We start from the raw sequence: 20614 nt of genomic DNA, 5'->3' as shown, positions 1-20614 counted from the left end.
GGCTCAGTGTTGAGTTCCACTGAAACAAAAAAGTTTTTATTTTGTGTGTGTGTGTAGCTTTGAACTAATTCAAGAACGGAAAATGAAAACCATAAACAAATGAAAGCCGTCAAAGGTCTGATCAATACCCTGTGCGCTCTAACACACCATGATATAAATGTACAAGTAAATATACATCTGCCTCCAGTCGGGTTCTTTGCTCTGTACGACTTCATCATCTCACTTGTATGATTTCATTTTAAAGGCATTCATACTAATCAATCAAAAATATTCTGCTGATCAAATTATGCTTTCAATCATCCATCCACGTTTCTTGGTTTTTGAAGTCTAAATTTTCATCAAACATGTTTAAGGGTGCGCCAGTCAAAGAGGATCCAGATTGTGCAATCCCACGTCTTTTCACTGAGAAGTCAAAGAAATAATGTGACATCTGCAAGTGGCAAAATGTAAATAGCTCCCAGGCCTCAAACTATTGTATCTACACACACTGGCCACTTTATTAGGTACACCCTGCTACACCGGGTTGGACCACGTTTTGCCTTCCGAACTGCCTTAATTCTTTGTGGCTGATTCAACAAGGTGTTGGAATCATTCCTCAGAGATGTTGGTCCATAATGACATGATGGCATCACACAGTCGCCCATTCAACCAGTCTGCCCACCCTCCTCTGACGTCTCATTTTTGGGCCATTCTCTGTAAACCCTAGAGATGGTTGTACATTCTGAAATAGACCAGCCTGTCTGGTACCAACAACCACGCCACATTCAAAGTCACTTAAATCCTCTTTCTTCCCCATTCTGGTGCTCGGATTGACCTTCAGAAATACGTCTTCACCACGTCTAGATGCCTAAATGCATTGAGTTGCAGTCATGTGATTGGCTGATTAGCTATTTGTGTTAACAAGCAAGTGAACAGGTGTACCAAATAAAGTGGTCAGTGAGTGTAGATGTGTATACTTACTTGGCTAAATACAGTATGTGTGTGTATTATATGATTTTTAGATTAGATTAGAGATGAGATTAGACAGAACATGAATGATCCCTTGGGAAGACTCCCTCAGGGAAATTGAGGTTCCAGCAACATTGTATAGCAGCACACAGGGTAAGAAGCACACAGAGTATCAAAAGTGAAAGAAAACAACAACAACAACAAAAAGCATTTGCGAATATAAACACACAAATATAAATACCAGACTTACTGATCGCTACTGGTTTACTATCTGATTTTACTACCAGTCAGTTTTACTCGGCATTCAACTATAACTTACTATTTTATACAAATTCAGATGAAGCATTACATACACTCAACAAAAATATAAACGCAACACTTTTGGTTTTGCTCCCATTTTGTATGAGATGAACTCAAAGATCTAAAACGTTTTCCACATACACAATATCACCATTTCCCTCAAATATTGTTCACAAACCAGTCTAAATCTGTGATGGTGAGCACTTCTCCTTTGCTGAGATAATCCATCCCACCTCACAGGTGTGCCATATCAAGATGCTGATTAGACACCATGATTAGAGCACAGGTGTGCCTTAGACTGCCCACAATAAAAGGCCACTCTGAAAGGTGCAGTTTTATCACACAGCACAATGCCACAGATGTCGCAAGATTTGAGGGAGCGTGCAATTGGCATGCTGACAGCAGGAATGTCAACCAGAGCTGTTGCTTGTGTATTGAATGTTCATTTCTCTACCATAAGCCATCTCCAAAGGCGTTTCAGAGAATTTGGCAGTACATCCAACCAGCCTCACAACCGTAGACCACGTGTAACCACACCAGCCCAGGACCTCCACATCCAGCATGTTCACCTCCAAGATCGTCTGAGACCAGCCACTCGGACAGCTGCTGAAACAATCGGTTTGCATAAGCAAAGAATTTCTGCACAAACTGTCAGAAACCGTCTCAGGGAAGCTCATCTGCATGTTCGTCGTCCTCATCGGGGTCTCGACCTGACTCCAGTTCGTCGTCATAACCGACTTGAGTGGGCAAATGCTCACATTCGCTGGCGTTTGGCACGTTGGAGAGGTGTTCTCTTCACGGATGAATCCCGGTTCACACTGTTCAGGGCAGATGGCAGACAGCGTGTGTGGCGTCGTGTGGGTGAGCGGTTTTCTGATGTCAGTGTTGTGGATCTAGTGGCCCATGGTGGCGGTGGGGTTATGGTATAGGCAGGCGTCTGTTATGGACGAAGAACACAGGTGCATTTTATTGATGGCATTTTGAATGCACAGAGATACCGTGACGAGATCCTGAGGCCCATTGTTGTGCCATACATCCAAGAACATCACCTCATGTTGCAGCAGGATAATGCACGGCCCCATGTTGCAAGGATCTGTACACAATTCTTGGAAGCTGAAAATGTCCCAGTTCTTGCATGGCCGGCATACTCACCGGACATGTCACCCATTGAGCATGTTTGGGATGCTCTGGACCAGCGTATACGACAGCGTGTACTAGTTCCTGCCAATATCCAGCAACTTCGCACAGCCATTGAAGAGGAGTGGACCAACATTCCACAGGCCACAACTGACAACCTGATCAACTCTATGCGAAGGAGATGTGTTGCACTGCATGAGGCAAATGATGGTCACACCAGATACTGACTGGTATCCCCCCCAATAAAACAAAACTGCACCTTTCAGAGTGGCTTTTTATTGTGGGCAGTCTAAGGCACACCTGTGCACTAATCATGGTGTCTAATCAGCATCTTGATATGGCACACCTGTGAGGTGGGATGGATTATCTCAGCAAAGAAGTGCTCACTATCACAGATTTAGACTGGTTTGTGAACAATATTTGAGGGAAATGGTGATATTGTGTATGTGGAAAAAGTTTTAGATCTTTGAGTTCATCTCATACAAAATGGGAGCAAAACCAAAAGTGCTGCGTTTATATTTTTGTTGAGTGTACAAATGTCAATCTGTTTTCATTTCTTCACATTTTTTTTTACTTATAATGTTACTGAATACAAAAAAAAAGCATGGAAATGGGACAAAAAATTGCTGGCACTGGTTTGCTTCGTGTTCTTCTGATGAGCGGCTGCAACGTCATTGGCGTCATTGGTTGTAATTGAAAAAAAAAAAAAACTCACCAGAGTTTGTGCTTGAATAATTGACAGTAAAACTAATGTCCATTACTGCAACAGATAGATGTATAATATGTGTGACTGATGGTACACAGCTACAGAGCCTGTTCTGTGTGAGTTATTCACATTTCTGGGAACTGTATGCATAGCTAATGGGCATCGGCCAGTAATCCCTCTGGGTACTCTGTTGGAATAGACCGATAATGGTTGGGTCACAATAGGCATTGGCCGATAATCCCTCTGGCTGCTATGTAGGTATAGACCGATAATCGGTTGGGTGATAATGGGCATCGGCCAATAATCCCTCTGGGTAGTCTGTAGGAATAGACCGATAATAGGTTGGGTGATAATGGGCATCGACCAATAATCCCTCTGGGTAGTTTGTAGGAATAGACCGATAATCAGTTGGGTGATAATTGGCATCGACCAATAATCCCTCTGGGTACTCTGTAGGAATAGACCGATAATCGGTTGGGTGATAATGGGCATCGACCAATAATCCCTCTGGGTACTCTGTAGGAATAGACTGATAATCGGTTGGGTGATAATGGGCATCGACCAATAATCCCTCTGGCTGCTATGTAGGTATAGACCGATAATCGGTTGGGTGATAATGGGCATCGGCCAATAATCCCTCTGGGTACTCTGTAGGAATAGACCGATAATCGGTTGGGTGATAATGGGCATCGACCAATAATCCCTCTGAGTAGTCTGTAGGAATAGACCGATAATCGGTTGGGTGATAATGGGCATCGGCCGATAATCCCTCTGGGTACTCTGTAGGAATAGACCGATAATCAGTTGGGTGATAATAGGCATCGACCAATAATCCCTCTGGGTAGTCTGTAGGAATAGACCGATAATAAGTTGGGTGATAATTGGCATCGACCAATAATCCCTCTGGGTACTCTGTAGGAATAGACCAATAATCGGTTGGGTGATAATGGGCATCGACCAATAATCCCTCTGGGTACTCTGTAGGAATAGACCGATAATCGGTTGGGTGATAATGGGCATCGACCAATAATCCCTCTGGGTACTCTGTAGGAATAGACCGATAATCGGTTGGGTGATAATGGGCATCGGCCGATAATCCCTCTGGGTACTCTGTAGGAATAGACCGATAATCGGTTGGGTGATAACGGGCATCGGCCGATAATCCCTCTGGCTGCTCTGTCGGGATAGACGACATACGGCTGGGCCGTCAATTGGCCCGGGGTGATTATCAGCCCCGGCCAATTGTTGGCCGGCTGATATATCAGTCTGTCTCTAATTTAGATCATCCTCATTTCATTGTCAATAAAAAGTATAATCATGTATAATTCACCTATGTGCATCTAGAGATTTGTAGGCTTCCAGAGACTTTTAGATCCTCCCAAATGTCAGTGTAGTCAACGTCCAACTACAGCAATGGGTCGTCTTTTCATCCACCTTTTAGTGTGTACGGATCAGGTGGCATATCATACATCTTCAACCGCTTATCTGGGATCGGGTCGTGTGGCAACAGCTCCAGTAGTGGACCCTAAACTTCCCTTTCCTGGGCCACCTCTGACTGGGGGATACTGAGGTGTTACCAGGCCAGTGTGGAGATATAACCTCTCCAACTAGTCCTGGGTCTTCCCCAGGGTCTCATCCCAGCTAGACGTGCCTGGAACACCTCCCTAGGGAGACACCAGAGGGCACAAATGATTGAGTTCTCACCCTTTGTCTAACGGAGACACCAGCCACCCTCCTCAGGAAACCTATTTTGGCAGCTTATACCTGCCATCCAGTTCTTTTGGTCATGACCCAACCCTCATGATCATAGGTGAGAATAGGAACATAGATTGACCAGTAGATCGAGAATTTCGCTTTTTGGTTCAGCTCCCTTTTTATCACAACTATACAGTAAAGCAAATGCAACACTGTCCCTGCTGCGCCGATTCTCCGGCAAATCTCACGCTCCATTGTCCCTTCATTTGTGAACAAGACCGAGGTACTTGAACTCCTTCACTTGGGGCAAGACCGCATTCCTTACCCGGAGTAGGCAATCCATCAGTTTCCTCCTGAGAACCATGGCCTCAGATTTAGAGGTGCTGATACTCATCCCAGCCTCTTCACATTTGGCTGAGAATTGACCAGTGAGTGCTGGAGGTCACAGACTGATGATGCCAACAGGATCACATCATCTGCATAAAGCAGTGATGAGACCCTGAGCCCAACAAACTGGAAACCCTCCTCCCCTGACTATGCCTCCATATCCTGTCCGTGAATATCACAAACAGGATTGGTGAAAAGGCACAGCCCTGGCGGAGGCCAACCCCCACCGGAAACGAGTCCGACTTACTGTCAAGAACCTGAACACAGCTCTCACTTTGTGAGTACAGAGATTGGATGGCCCTGAGAAGGGATCCCCTCACTCCATACTCCCGCAGCACCTCTCACAGTTTTTGCTCCCGGGGTACCCGATCATACGCCTTCTCCAAGTCCACCAAACACATGTAGACTGGATGGACATACTCCCAGACACCCTCCAGGATCCTTGTGAGAGTGAAGAGCTGGTCAGTTGTTCCATGGCCAGGACGGAACCCACATTGTTCCTCTACAATCTGAGGTTTGACTATCAGCTGAACCCTCCATTCCAGCAGCCTGGAGTAGACTTTACCAGGGAGCCTGAGTAGTGTGATGTAGTAGATCCTCAAAGTGTTCCTTCCAGCACTTGATTACCTCCTCAGTTGAAATCAACAGAGTCCCATCCTTACTTATACAGCTTGGATGGTTCCCCGTTTTCTTCTCCTGAAGTCCCTCATGGTCCACCAGAAACACTTTGGTGCTGATCAAAAGTCCTTCTCCATGGTTCCTCTGAACTTCTCCCACACCCACTTCTTTGCCTCCCTCACAGCAGACAGGTAGCACGTCTTGACTGTAATTATAAAGCGTGTTCTCCATTGTTTCGTTTACTTTCTGCCTACCAGCTACTGCACAAGATGGGGCACTTCCATTTAGAAACAGGATCTTCACCATAATATGTTTCGCTTTTGAGACCAATGGAGTACCAGGTCAGCCAAAGGAGAATCACCACTAACCAAACCAGTAGGAACATATTTTAATCTAGATTTCACCTTGCTACATATCTTAGGTGTCTTCAGCTTTTACCTTCATCCATGACTAGTTGGTCAGTTGGCACCTCTTGCCAGTGACACCAATTTGGAACTGAATTATATAACGTTGTGGCTTCTTGTAGGATTTGAACACCATACTTCTTCCTCTCAAGACCAATGCACTATCAGGTCAGCCAAAAATGAATCCGACCTACTAGGAACCCCGTGTTACATAATAATAATGACTTAAAGATACATATTATATCACCCAGCCTTACTTAGAATGTTGTTGGTTGGCGTTCCATTTAGTTCTATACAGTTTGAGAATGATAATTTTGAGGTTAAATCCAAAAATTGGAAATGTTAAAATATTGGCTTTGAAATCAGAAAAAGTCCAATTTAGAATTATAAATCTATTTTATCATGGATTTTCTAACATGCAACATTTGGATCATATGGGCCAACTTTATATGAGAGTTGTTCATGGAGATTTACATTTTTAGGCATCTTCTTCATCCCCTACTTTGTGTTCCTGTTCTTCTGTGGAATTCCTGTGTTCTTCTTGGAGACGGCGTTGGGCCAGTACACCAGTGAGGGAGGGGTCACTGCCTGGAGGAAAATCTGCCCCATGTTCGAGGGTAAGAATTGCACAATTAGGCAGAATAATGAAGGAATTGTATTTGAAAATGTTGTAGATTACGGGATGCTTTTGAGGGTCCTTTTGGAGAGTTTTAAAACTTGCTGTGGTATTTCAAGTTGGCATGGAATTTTAATGAACTCTGCTAGAGTGCAATTAATAGGTGTGAGAATTCCTTAAGTTATTAATGCAACCTTGCGGTGACAGTGGTTGATTGTATAAACCAAACAATTCAACGAAAGCAAAAGAACAGAGTGTGACGGTCAATATAAATACACAAATATAAATACCAGACATACTGGTTTACTGGCTACTGCTATTCCTCTCCTTCCCGTCCTCTGTCTTCCTGTTGTATTCCTACATGTCTATTACCCAAAGTAAAACTAAAAGAATGTGGAAGAAAGACTTTGCCACATACAGTAATTAATACTGTGTAGAGTCTTGACTGACCAAGAGTTAGCAGGTGTGTCACACTCAGGAAACCCTAGGCAAAAACTTGGCAGTGTATAAGCACTAGGGCTAGATCTTACATGTATGAGCACATTAATCAACAGAAGTCTAAATAAATAACCCTCCTTCAGGCTTAATGTCAGGTATTTGTCAAAAATGCAATGGGACTGAGATTAACAGAGGCTTTTAGGGCCAAAGACTATTTAGTAGTTGGTGCAAAAGAAGAAAATCACCTCAAGTTTGACCTATCTTAAAACTCATTGTGTCCTGTCCTTCAGGGGTGGGGATTGCATCCCAAGTGATTGTGATGTATCTGAACATCTACTACATTGTGGTGATGGCCTGGGCCATCTTCTACCTGGTCAACTCTTTCCGAAACCCCCTGCCCTGGACCACATGCGACAACTTGTGGAACACAGGTACAGTTCCCTGTGGGACTAGTCAACCCAACTGTGCTGTTTGACTTTCAACCTGTATTTCTGTGAAGGCTCTTAGTTGTCCAGGTAGTTTAGTAGAGAAGCTTGAATCTTCGACTGGACTGGGTTGCTTGACACGAGGACGTTTTGCTTCAAATTGCAGAAGCTTCCTCAGCTAAAATTCTTGCTCTGGTAGTCTGACTTCTGTCTTGACTCTTGTAGAGAATAACAGAAGCCACAAAAGCTGGAGTTTTAAACCTAACCAGACCCCTCCTACCGAGCGGCAGACTGCTATTGGCTAGTGACTAAACAATTGCTCTAATTAGCATCTATTGTGCTCTAGGTAGCACCCTCCTAATGACAGGGTAGCTGTCCCTCCTAACGATGGGACTGACACCTCTCCTGACAGCTCTCCTGACGACTCTCCTGATGATGTGAATGGCTCATTACCATGAACAAAAGACTCGTGTCAAGCAACCCAGTCCAGTCAAAGATTCAAGCTTCTCTACTATTTCTACCTGTAGTCATTTAACTCTTTTTTTTTTCTTTTCAATCTCTCAGATTCATGTCACAAGCACGTAAGCGTCTTTGCCAACCCCCATCTATTTAGTCCAGATTCAGACTGGTCATTCTTAAACAATGATACCTCATCTGACTACATTGGGAACGTGACTTATATGTAAGTTGAATTTTGACTCATTTTGATGTTCTATTTAAAATACATGAATAAATAAATAAAAAAACAATAATTGTGTGGCACATTCAGATATGTGATTGGAATTTATTTTCTGTTATTGTTCAAAATATTCAATTGACTATTTAGGTGAGAACAAAGAATTGGAATAATGATGGGCCGGAGACATGCTCATGACATTATGCATTTGTCATAAGGGGACGTATACAGTAGCTACATCTGTTTTTAAATATATTATAATAAGTGGTTAGACAAGGCATTTATAAAACAGTAAGTATGCCAACAAAATAGCTTAATGATTAGATTAGATAGAACTTTATTGATTCCTTGGGAAGACTCCCTCAGGGAAATTGAGGTTCCAGCAGCATTGTATAGCAGCACACAGGGTAAGAAAGTGAAATAAAAAAAAGAAGTTTGCAAATATCAATATAAATACACAAATATAAATACCAGACATACTGATTGCTACTGGTTTGCTGCCTATGACTGTTCCTCTCATTCCCGTCCTCTGTCTTCCTGTTACTCCTCCTCCCCCTGAGTGAGGAGTTTTATAGTCTGATGGTCTGAGGGATGAAAGAGTTTTTCAGTATTAATGAAATATGAAATATGAAGTAGCTTTACAGTAACTTAATAGTAATTAAGAAAAAAACAACTCCAGATGGAAAAAACAAACAAACGAAAAACAAAAACAGAAAGCGACTGGTGTCATATATTGTAGTTTTGTATGATTGAATTACTTTGAAGAAATAAATACATTAGAATATTTAAATGAAATTTAACTCTTTACCCCTCTTTTTCTATATATTTTCAGCAATCCATTGAGGACAACCAAGTCACCAGAAGAGGAATTCTGGATGTAAGAAACAATACAAAAAATACTGACAGTAATACTTGTAAAAAGGACTCACCCTATTGGGCGTTTACATATATTTTCTTTTTTTTATTGTTTTATAAATTAAAACAAATCTAAAAATAACAAAAACTAAAACTAAACTAAAAAGGAAAAGATAAACTCTATTCAATTGTGTGCAGGATTCCTGAATCCAGAATACTCTGGATCAGATCAAAAATGACATAAATTATATCCTTGGACTTTATTTATCTGTATTACATACATTTTATCCCTCTGTATTTCATACCATATTTCATGCCAGTCTGTCAGTCAATCTGTCTGTTTTCGCTTGTTAGCACAATATCTCAAGAATCACTTGAACTATTTCATTCATATTTCGCTTAATGATGTCCTTGAGTGATTCCCCTAAACCAGTTGATTATGGTGATCTTGGGGTCAATTTCAAGGTCACAGTAAGATATTCAACACATTGTCACTGCAGTCCTTAGTAGCATGATATATCAAGAACCAGTTGACTAGTTTCATTCGTACCGTGCATCTATAAAGTATTCACAGCACTTCACTTTTACCAAATTTTGTGATGTGACAGCCTTATTCCAAAATGGAGGAAATTCATTTTTTCTCTCAAAATTCTGCTCACAATACCCCATAATGACAACACAAAAAAAGCATTTTTGAAATTTTTGCTAATTCATTAAACAATACAACACTAAGAAATCACTCGTACATAAGTATTCACACCCTTTGCCCAATACTTTGTTGATGCACCTTTGGCAGCAATTGCAGCCTCAGGTCTTCTTGAATATGATGCCACAAGCTTGGTGCACCTATCTTTGGGTAGTTTCACCCATTCCTCTTTGCAGCACCTCTCAAGCTCCATCAGGTTGGATGGGGAGCGTCGGTGCACAGACATTTTCAGATCTCTCCAGAGATATTCAATCAAACTCAGGTCTGGGTTCTGGCTGGACCAGTCAAGGACATTCACAGAGTTGTCCTGAAGCCACTCCTTTGATATCTTACCTGTGTGCTTAGGATTATTGTCCTGCTGAAAGATGAACCGTCGCCCCAGTCTGAGGTCAAGAGCGCTCTGGAGCAGGTTTTCATCCAGGATGTCTCTGTACATTGCTGCATTCATCTTTCCCTCTATCTTGACTAATCTTCTAGTTCCTGCTGTTGAAAAACATCCACACAGCATGATGCTGCCACCACCATGGTTCACTGTAGGGATGGTGCCTGGTTTCCTCCAAACATGACGCCTGACATTCAGTCTAAAGAGTTCAATCTTTGTCTCATCAGACCAGAGAATTTTGTTTCTCGTAGCCTGAGAGTCCTTCAGGTGCTTTTTGACAAACTCCAGGTGTTCTGCCATGTGCCTAATACTAAGGAGTGGCTTCCATCAGGACATTCTACCATACAGGCCTGATTGGTGGATTGCTGGAGAGATGGTTGTCCTTCTAGAAGGTTCTCCTCTCAAACACAAAGAAATGCTGGAGCTCTGACAGAGTGACCGTCAGGTACTTGGTCACCTCCCTGACTAAGGTCCTTCTCCCCTGATCGTTCAGTTTAGACGGGCGGCCAGCTCCAGGAAGAGTCCTGGTGGATCTGAACGTCTTCCATTTATGAATGATGGAGGCCACTCTGCTCATTGGGACCTTCACAGCAGCAGAAATGTTTCTGTACCCTTCCCTAGATTTGTGCCTCAAGACAATCCTGTCTTTGAGCTCTACAGACAATTCCTTTGACTCATGTTTGGTTTGTGCTCTGACGTGCACTGTCAACTGTGGGACCTTATATGTAGACAGGTGTGTGACTTTCCAAATCATATCCAATCAACAGAATTTATCCCAGGTGGACTCCAATTAAGATGTAGAAACATCTCGAGGATGATCAGTGTAAATACGATGCACCTGAGGTCAATTATGAGCTTCATGGCAAAGACTATGAATACTTATGTACATGTAATTTCTTAGTTTTTGTTTTTAATAAATTTGCAAAAATAAAAAAAAAATTCACATTGTCATTATGGGATACTGTGTGTATAATTTTGAGAAAAAACTTGTTAAGCATAAGGGCATACTTGGGTGATCCCAGGCACTTTATATTACTGACTTTTGGGGGCTGGGGGCATATGTCATCTCCTTATGACTGTTTAAAACTGCTTCTGGATCCAAAATATGTTCCAGTCGATGCAGAGAACAGGGTGCCATGGAGAGAGATGATGTGCTATTCCCTGAACAGGAACAGTGCAAAATAAATAAATAAATAAATAATTAAAAAGTACACTTAAAATTATATAAAATCCCAAGAGGGTGATACTGTTTTCCTGCACACGGCTTCGACAGCTGCTCTGGGGAAGCCATCTTTCCTTCGCGGTGTTGGTTGTGGTAATGATGTAGTAGCTTCCTCTGGACACCCAAAGACATTGTCCGACAATAAATGCTGTCACATTGCTTTATTGGAATATGTTCAGATTTCGACTTTGTGAGTTGATTGTTGATTTTCAATCATGTAAAAACAGCAAACAGCTCATCTGCACATGATTAACTCCTGACTCGGTGGAGACATGTTGGGAAATGGCGCGCAGTCACAGTGTTGTCTTCATTCAATGAGAACAATATGTTCTTTGCCATCCAAGATCAACTCTGTGAATTTCTCATGCGTGCAGAAAGCAAACGAAACGATGGCTCCAGATAAAATCTGATGATGTGCAGCCAGGAGGTGTTTCTGATGCAGTGGAAGAAAGACACTGAGATATCAGTGGAATGTGTGTGTCTGATATCGTCTCTGCAGTCATCGTGTGTTAAGAATGTCACATGACACGAGTTTGGGAAAGGTGCAGTGGGATCTGGCTCTGTGTCTCCTCTTGGCCTGGGTAATCTGCTACTTCTGCATCTGGAAGGGGATCAAATCTACAGGAAAGGCGAGTATTACTCAGGCATATGGTCAGGTCCACAAGTATTTGGACAGGGACACACTTTTTGTGGTTTCGTCTCTGTACGCCGCCACAACGGAGTTGAAATGAAACAGTCGAGATGTGACCGCGGTGCAGAAATTCAAAGGGTTTAACAAAAATAAAACTTTAACCATTTAGGAATTAGGCCCATTTTTTAAATGCACAGTCTCTACATTTTTAGGATCCATGCGTATTATGTAATTGCACAACAAAATATAAATATAAAATATATATATATATATATATATATATATATATATATATATATATATATCATCACTTTTACAGCCAGCATTCCTTAGACAAGTCCGAACATGTCTTGAACTTCATTTCCAACAATCATGAAGACAAATAAACAGTATGGTACTATATGCTAAATATCCAACCCACTGTCACGGCAGTTCGTGAAAAAAGTTAAAGTACGAAAAGTACATTCATCTATGGGTTCATGATGGGGGCACGAAAATGCGCCGCTTTTTGTGACAGGGGCACAAAATGTGGGGTGGGTGGGGGCCTCTGGGAGGTTATGGTTAGGGTTTGGGGGGGCAGACACTTGTGCTATGGTTATGGTTAGTGTTAGGAGAAGGGGACGATTATAAATTAAAAATAAAAAAAGTGTAATGAAAAATGGGCGCTTTTCATGACGGGGCATAAAATGTGGGGTGGCGGGGGGGAGTCTGGGAGGTTATGGTTAGGGTTTGGGGGGCAGACACTTGGGCTATGGTTATGGGTAGTGTTAGGAGAAGGGGACGATTATAAATTAAAAATAAAAAAAGTGTAATGAAAAATGGGCGCTTTTCATGACGGGGCATAAAATGTGGGGTGGCGGGGGGGAGTCTGGGAGGTTATGGTTAGGGTTTGGGGGGCAGACACTTGGGCTATGGTTATGGTTAGTGTTAGGAGAAGGGGATGATTATAAATTAAAAATAAAAAAAACGTGTAACGAAAAATGGGCGCTTTTCATGACGGGGCATAAAATGTGGGGTGGCGTTGGGGGGGTCTTGGGGGTTATGGTTAGGGTAGACACTTGTGCTATGGTTATGGTTAGAGTTAGGAGAAGGGGAGGATTATAAATTTAAAAAAACTTGTAATGAAAATCGGGCGCTTTTCGTGACAGGGCACAGAAAAAATGTGTTTTGGGCTGGGTATATCTATGTGGAGTAGGAGTTTGCAAAACCGATCAAGACAAGTCGAGGAAGCCACCAGGACCAACCCAATGTCACGCCATTTTGTGATGACATCACGAAAAGTAAATTCATCTCTGGTTTGTGATATGTTCATGGAAATGGGGTGCTTTTCGTGATGGGAGCACAAATTCATTTTCTGACGGGAGCACAAAATGCGGGGTGACACGGGGGCTGGGTCTGTGGGGGTTATGTTTATGGTTAGGAGAAGTGTTAGAGTTTGGAATAGTAAAATAAAAAAAACTCATGAAAATGTGACTCATTTCATAACAGGAGCTTTAACAATCAAGCGTGAGATTAAGCTGCCAAGGCACACACGGCAAATCTGAAAGAGTTATAGGTTTCTGTGGTTATGACCGGAGAAGCTGTGATGAGAATTGGCTCGGAGAAGAGAGATGAAAGGGAGGGCAGAACAATGATGAGTTTGCTGGGAGTAGATATGATAAAGTTTGAAGAGTTCAAATACTTGGGGTCAAATGTTGCTGGAATGTTAGACATTTCTGGCGCCAAGGTTCTTGTAATTGATTCTCCAGTCAGTTACGTATGAATAATCAAATCTGGGTGAGATTACAAAGGCTGTGAATCTTTGTTCTATTCTGGAAGACAGGTATTATCTCTATGGATTGGAAGAAAGGACTTGTTGTCCCAGTTTGGAAAGGAAAGGGTCGTAACAACTATAGGGATATCACACTGCTCTCTGTGTCAGGGAAGGTGCTTGCAAGGATTATTCTTAATAGGGTTTAGTTCCAGCTGCTTGCTGCTAAGTGGCTGGAACAGTCTGGCCTCACGCCCAAGAAGTCAGGCGTGAATATTGGCAGTGCTTCTACACAGCCTATGTAGATTTTCACAAAGCGTTTGTTTCAGTTGATCGGACTGCTCTCTGGGACATCCTGAGAATTCGTGGGTCCCCAAGAAGTTAGTGGACATCATAGCCAGCCTATATACAAATACTGAGCAGAGTGGAAGCAGAGACATCTTCACAGTGAAAACTGGTGTTCTTCAGGGATGTGTTCTGGCTCCTACATTGTTCAATACTTGCATGGACTTGGGCTAAGTGTTGGGTAGGGTTGTGGAAACCAGTGACTTGAGTGCTTTTGTTGCTGAGGAAAGGTTTACTGACCTTGACTTTGCGGACAATGCTGTGATCTTTGCAGAATAAATAGCTAGTCTGATTGCAGCGCTTGACAAGTTGAGTGAGGAATCAGAGTGTCTGGGTTTGTGATGGTCCTGGATCAAGACTGATCCAGGCTTTTAATGACTTCCTGAACTCTGCCATCAGAAGTGTATCGTAACTGGTGAAACTCACATTGTCTTGGCAGTGACATACATGTGGTTGGGCCCTTGGCCTTTGAGATCAAGAGGCACTTGGGAAGATCTTATGGAGTCATGATGTCACTGGACAAAGGTGTTTGGTGATGCCGATATCTTTGCAGGTGAACAATGGTCCAAGACTTTAGGGTCGTAGTGCTAGTGCTGCCAGTCTTTCTGTATTGTTGTGAGACCTGGACGCTAACCAGTGATGTAAGGTGACAACTGGATGTCTTTGGTACTAGATCTCTTCAGAGGATCCTTGGGCACCGCTGGTATGACTATGTCAAACGAGCTGTTACTGAGAGACACCCAGGCTAGGAGTATCACTTGCACTGTGAGGAGGCATCAGCTTCGACATCTCTGTCGCATGATCCAGAGCACGGTTGCCTGAGTGTTGAAGACACTGTAGTTGAAGAAGGCCAAGGGGACACTCACATTTCATCTGGCTGTGGCAGGTAGTTGATTATATAGAGATGTGGGGATGGACCAGATGTCTGCCTTTGTGGTTGACATCTGGGACCAAAGGCGGTTCTGTGGTGTCGTGGATGTGACGAAACGCAGCACCAGCGCATGCTTCTGGACTTGTCTTGACTTGCCAAATGTTCAAAGAAATGGAGAGTATAGTAGAGAGATGAAGACACAAGTGTCCAGGCAGAGTGGAGAAACAATGAGATAGTTTGGACATGTGCAGAGAGGGGACACAGGGCATATTGGGAGAAGGATGCTGAGGATGGATCTGGCAAGTGGGAGGAGAAGACACAGTCCAAAAAAGAGGTTCATGGATGTGGTGACATGTCAGTGGTTGGTGGGACAGAGGAAGATTCAGAGGACAGGGGTGACATTCCATGAATCAAAACAATTTAAGAATAGAAAGCCTGAATGTTTCTAATATTTTTACATGCCACATTTTACGTTTGTACCCGTGTTTTCTTGTGGTAGGTTGTGTACTTCACAGCTACATTCCCTTACGTGATGCTCTTCATCCTTTTTATCCGAGGTGTGACGCTACCAGGAGCATGGAATGGCTTGCTCTTTTACCTCACACCCGACTGGAAAAGGATCGCTGATCCTGAAGTAAGACCTCACTGTCACAAATTGCTGCTTTTGATTGAAAAGTTTGGTTTTGAAATTCAGTATTATAAGCACAGTGAATCAGTATTTGTCTCTAAACAAATACCAAAACATAAAGTGCTCTTTCATTATCTGCTGGAAAGAAGTCCATGCGGGGAATATCAGAACCACTGTTGGCTCATTTGTCCGTCTGTCCGGAGCTAGATCTCACTGGATTGACTTGATATTGGATATGATGTTAGGAAAGAACCCTGACCTGATGTCCATCACAAACTTAAGGCATCTTAACTGGGTTGTCTTCATATTTGGTTTAATACGTGTAGCTGTCTTACTGTGGTCCACACACTACCAATTAATGGCCACACATTTAATACCATACATATAACCACTGACTGAACCTGCCAGAACCAGTGACCTAAAGCAAAGACCGGATGTCTTTGGTCCTTGGGTTCCACTGAAATAATTTAGTTTCAAGCTAATGGCTACTTAGAGAGACTCCGTTGATGAGTACCACTCACATTGTGTCGGCTAGGACATTTTGGCCATGTAGCACACTTCACTGACCATCATCCAGTACATAGGTACCTCAGCCGATGTGGAAGCCCAAGTAGTTACCAACATTTCACTTGGCTGTGACAGATAGCTGGCTAGTTTTGAGTGTTGGCGACAGACTGGTTTCTGCCTGGATGGCTGTCATCCAAAGTCTGGGTCTGTTAGTGAAGCTTAGGGCTAATGGCCAGTGATCACCTTATTATTTCTTTAGCTTTCCTGTTGCTTAATGCGGACAAATTATAGTATAAGTGTAGCTTTTCTGGTCGACTGATTCTGTTTTCTTTTTCGCTCTGTCCGAGATGCGGCTGGATCCACATGCTAGATTAGATGATTTCTGTGGCAGACGTGAGGTGGACTCTGCTGTAGGAACAGAACCAAGTTGTGGCTCAATGACCCCCTTCCCAGCCTCCTCCCGGACTGAATGTCTGCATGGACTCTCGTCAGTTGTTGTGTTGCCTTCCTTATTGTAAAATTTTTTGGTAGCATGGCCTAAGCAGTGGGTCACCCCTTTGATTCAGGTCTGCTTGAGGTTTCTTCCTTAATATCATCAGAGGGAGTTTTTCCTTATCACTGTTGCCTGTGTGCTTGCTCTAGGGGTTGGTAAGGTTAGACCTTACTTGTGTGTAGCACCTTGAGGCAGCTTTGTTGTGATTTTGCACTATATAAACTAAACATGTGGCAGCCTTTCCTTGCTGTTTGAGGCACCCAATAATTCAGTTCATTGCCCTGAGTGTTTGCAAGCAAACCAGAATAACTTTTTTCCAGCAAGAAGAGTATCAGATTATTAAAGTTTTAATATCTTTTGGACATTTGTTAAGGTTTACTTATACCACACCAGCTGTAAGTTATAGAACTGAACTCTATGAAAGCATCTGTGAGTACAGGACTTTTGTCACATGTTCTTGTGCATGTGATGACTTGAACAACATGTATCTGATTTTATTCAAATTTGAACCAGACATCCTATAAGAGTGAATGTCAGAATAGTTTGAATTTGAGCTTGATTAGTTTTCACCAAGGCCCCTAATGATCACCCACTTTACTGACCAGACTGATAAGCGGTTGAAGATGTGTGTGTGTATCCTGGATATAGGTTTTATCATCAGTATCAGATTTTTTTTTTAATATCCCTACCTTGACAATAATATACACTGTGAGAATATTAAAAGCATTGCAATAAGTGAACTTTATCCACAGGTGACCCCCACTCCCGTTCCATTATGTCATTCTATGCCAAAGTAATAGTGTTGTTAGCTTAGACTGTATGTACTGGACAAACCCTCAATTTAATTCAGTTCATCTATACAGCGCCAAATCACAACACAAGTCACCCCCAGGTCCTTACCCACTCCCATGAGCAAGGACATTTAGCAACAGTGGTCGGACAAACTCTCTCAGGCATTTTGATTGTGTGAAGGAACCTCAAGCAAACCAGACTCAGTGGGATGACCATCTGCTTTGGCCATGGTACCAAAAACAATATAACAAATACACCAAAACACAACAAAAAACTGTTATACAAAGACAGAAATGTTAAAGGTTGCAACTTAGCAACCTTACACCAGTGGTTGCCATGACCTAGTTCTCTGTACCTGCTCATTATTGTTAATGATGTGAACATACAAATGAAATCATAATAAAATTTCACCTAAATACTTGTGCAAAGACTTTTTAGATTGGCCATTTGTACAATTAATTGGACAGCAAGCTATATTATCTCAGATATTTGTAATAAAATGCTTAGAAAGGACAAACATGGCTGAGACGAGCTAGCGATGGCAGCTAGCTGTTAGCTGCCTGGACCCGCTGGCACACACTAGTTGTCAGTCAAAGCCACCACGCCCCTAATTATCCATACTGTATGGCTTAAAACTTAAAATAGCACAAACTGATGTGTTTTAAAATATCTTTTCCACTCGCCTAGGACAGTTTTCAAGATTGAGGAAGTTAGCTACAGAGACCAAAGCTGTTAATTTCCATTATTAAATTTCCGCTATTATTATAGTAATTCAGTGGCTTTGTATATATCACAGTAAGAAACAGCTATACTACTTAATAAAATTTCTGAAACACATTCAGTTGATTGAGTTGGATATACCAAATGAAATGCCTAAAAATTTAACAGTTAATTTTATCTTAACTTTATATTTGTTATTTATTTCACTGAAATAAAATAGCATTTCCTTAACAAATTATATTTTATAAAATATACTTAATGTGTTTGGTAAATTTCATTCCAAATATTAATATTTTGACTTCAATTTACCAAGATCATCAAATATATTTAAATGATTTCACAGCTTTTTAAATTTACTCAATATTTTTAAGTGTAAAATGTTTCACCACAAAAATTGAGTAGAACACGGTAACAGTTTTTAACAGTGTGGGCATCTTTGAGGATATTGATTCGCTTTTGAAAGCAGCCTCAAGTGGCCCTTCAAGGAACTGCAAAATGCAGCACTTCAGATTTGGCTTCATTTTTCAGCACCGGCAACATCACTGGCTGTTTTTTAATTTCCCAAAACAGCATCAGGCGATAAATTCATTATTTTCTTTTCAGCTCAAACTGAAGTCTGTCAAATCTGACTGCAAATGGGTTTATACCCTCATGAGAAATGATTTATTTGTATTAATTTATAACACAAGCAGAAAGTGCTTCCACCTTAATCAGTATTTAAAAGGTTTGTTACTGTCGCCTTATTCAGCATGATGGTGTCATTTGGATATGGCAGCTGTGAAAAACAGGCTGATTTCTCAATTGGCTCAAATGTGGTTGCACAGAAACGCCGTCTGTTGCAGCCAGAACACAAAACAGGGCTTTCTCACACATAATCCCCTCTTCCTCTTGACAGTTCACAGTGTGACACAGCTCCAGGAGGGGATTTTTTTTCACTGTGGTCGAAGCATTTTGGGGGCTGGTGGGGTCATTTCCGTTTCTCACATGGGAGTGTTTGCATGAAATTTTGTGTGTTTGCATGCATGAGCGATCCCTCCTGGAAATGATTAGGTCACACAAAACACCATGGAAATGAGACACAAGAAGCATTTTGAGTGTATAATTCTGCAGAAAGGTACTGAGGTGGACCGATGACCAAAGATGAACATGTTGGACTCTTGCTTCCATCAGGCAGATGGTTATGGTTTCTATTAGGGGTCAGCCTGGCAGATAATTTGTGCTGATATTCTAGATTTATATCGTTATTAGTATCGGTAATTTTACACGCCGATTTGCTGATGAGACCATTTCATTTTTGTTGTGGCTCTGATCTTTAGCAAAGCCCCACACACAGCTCAAGCTGATTTGTTAGATGTCACGATTTCGATGTAGTGACGCTGAATGCTGCTGTCCGACAGACTAGCATAAACGTTTTCACTCGGGGTCGTCACAGCAGTTCAGAGATGGACCTGCATGTTGATTTGGCACAAGTTTTATGTAGGATGTCCTACCTGACCCAACTCCATTTTGAAGAATGGGCAGTGGTGGATTTGAACTGAGAGCCTTCCACACTAGTAAAAAGCAAACTTAACTGATTGGCCATCACCCCCCCCCCCCCCCCCCTTGGCATTTTAAGAACATTTTGTGTTAAAAGTTTGTGCTGCTCTAATCTTAACATATTGTGAGACCTTTTTTTTTTTTTTTTTACTGCAGGCAAATTTCAGTTTCAAATATCAGTTATCGGTATGAGCAATAATCGGTATCGGTATCAGCCCTGAAAAAACCCCCACATTCATCATAAGCTTCTCATTTAAAATAATGGGTTTTAGTGTGATTTGCGCTACATTGCACATCTGGTGTAAAAGGCCCTTTATTTGTTTGATTTGCACTTCTTCAAGAAGAATTTACATTTTGATGTTGGTACAAATTTTCCGGAACCTTAAAACAGCTCATAGCCTGGTTATTACATCCACTAAGAATGTAATATAATCATTGGCGTTTATTTATTTGTTTGTCTGTTTGCAAGATAACATCAAAACGACTGCACGGATTTTTGGCAATTTGCACCACAGATACATATTAGTCCATGGAAGACTCCACTGAATCATGGAGGTGATCTGGATCTGGATTGGCAGATGCCAGAAATCTCGGATTGCTGTTTTTTTTTTTTTTTTTTTTTTTTTTTTAATTTGATGCTAAATTTAAACCACTAGTCTTTAGTACTGCTTCAATACCAGGAGGCCATGGTGCATCGTCTCTTACTGTGAGGTTGTCAGACTTTGATGTTAGCCAGTGAGGTAAAATGGCGACTAGATTCTTTGGTAGCAAAAATCTTTGGAGGATCCTTTGGTATACTGTTGAAACAACGTTTTGGCCATTGGTG

The 20614-nt window shown here is 41.9% G+C and overlaps 1 protein-coding gene across 1 annotated transcript in view; it reads left to right on the top strand.

Moving 5' to 3' along the window:
- The window catches only part of LOC117503827 (sodium- and chloride-dependent betaine transporter-like), a 51709-nt gene that overhangs the window by 547 nt on the left and 30548 nt on the right, over nucleotides 1-20614 (top strand). The window contains exons 4-9 of the mRNA XM_034163087.1: nucleotides 6678-6812; nucleotides 7540-7680; nucleotides 8239-8356; nucleotides 9183-9227; nucleotides 12015-12144; nucleotides 15612-15746. Coding sequence (XP_034018978.1) covers nucleotides 6678-6812; nucleotides 7540-7680; nucleotides 8239-8356; nucleotides 9183-9227; nucleotides 12015-12144; nucleotides 15612-15746 — 704 coding nt within the window. The remainder of the gene's footprint in view (nucleotides 1-6677; nucleotides 6813-7539; nucleotides 7681-8238; nucleotides 8357-9182; nucleotides 9228-12014; nucleotides 12145-15611; nucleotides 15747-20614) is intronic.

This window comes from Thalassophryne amazonica, chromosome 22 (assembly GCF_902500255.1).
Source record: "Thalassophryne amazonica chromosome 22, fThaAma1.1, whole genome shotgun sequence".
NCBI classification, from domain to species: domain Eukaryota; kingdom Metazoa; phylum Chordata; class Actinopteri; order Batrachoidiformes; family Batrachoididae; genus Thalassophryne; species Thalassophryne amazonica.
Note: the sequence above shows the minus strand (reverse complement) of the source record. Positions and strands in the feature narration are given on the sequence as shown.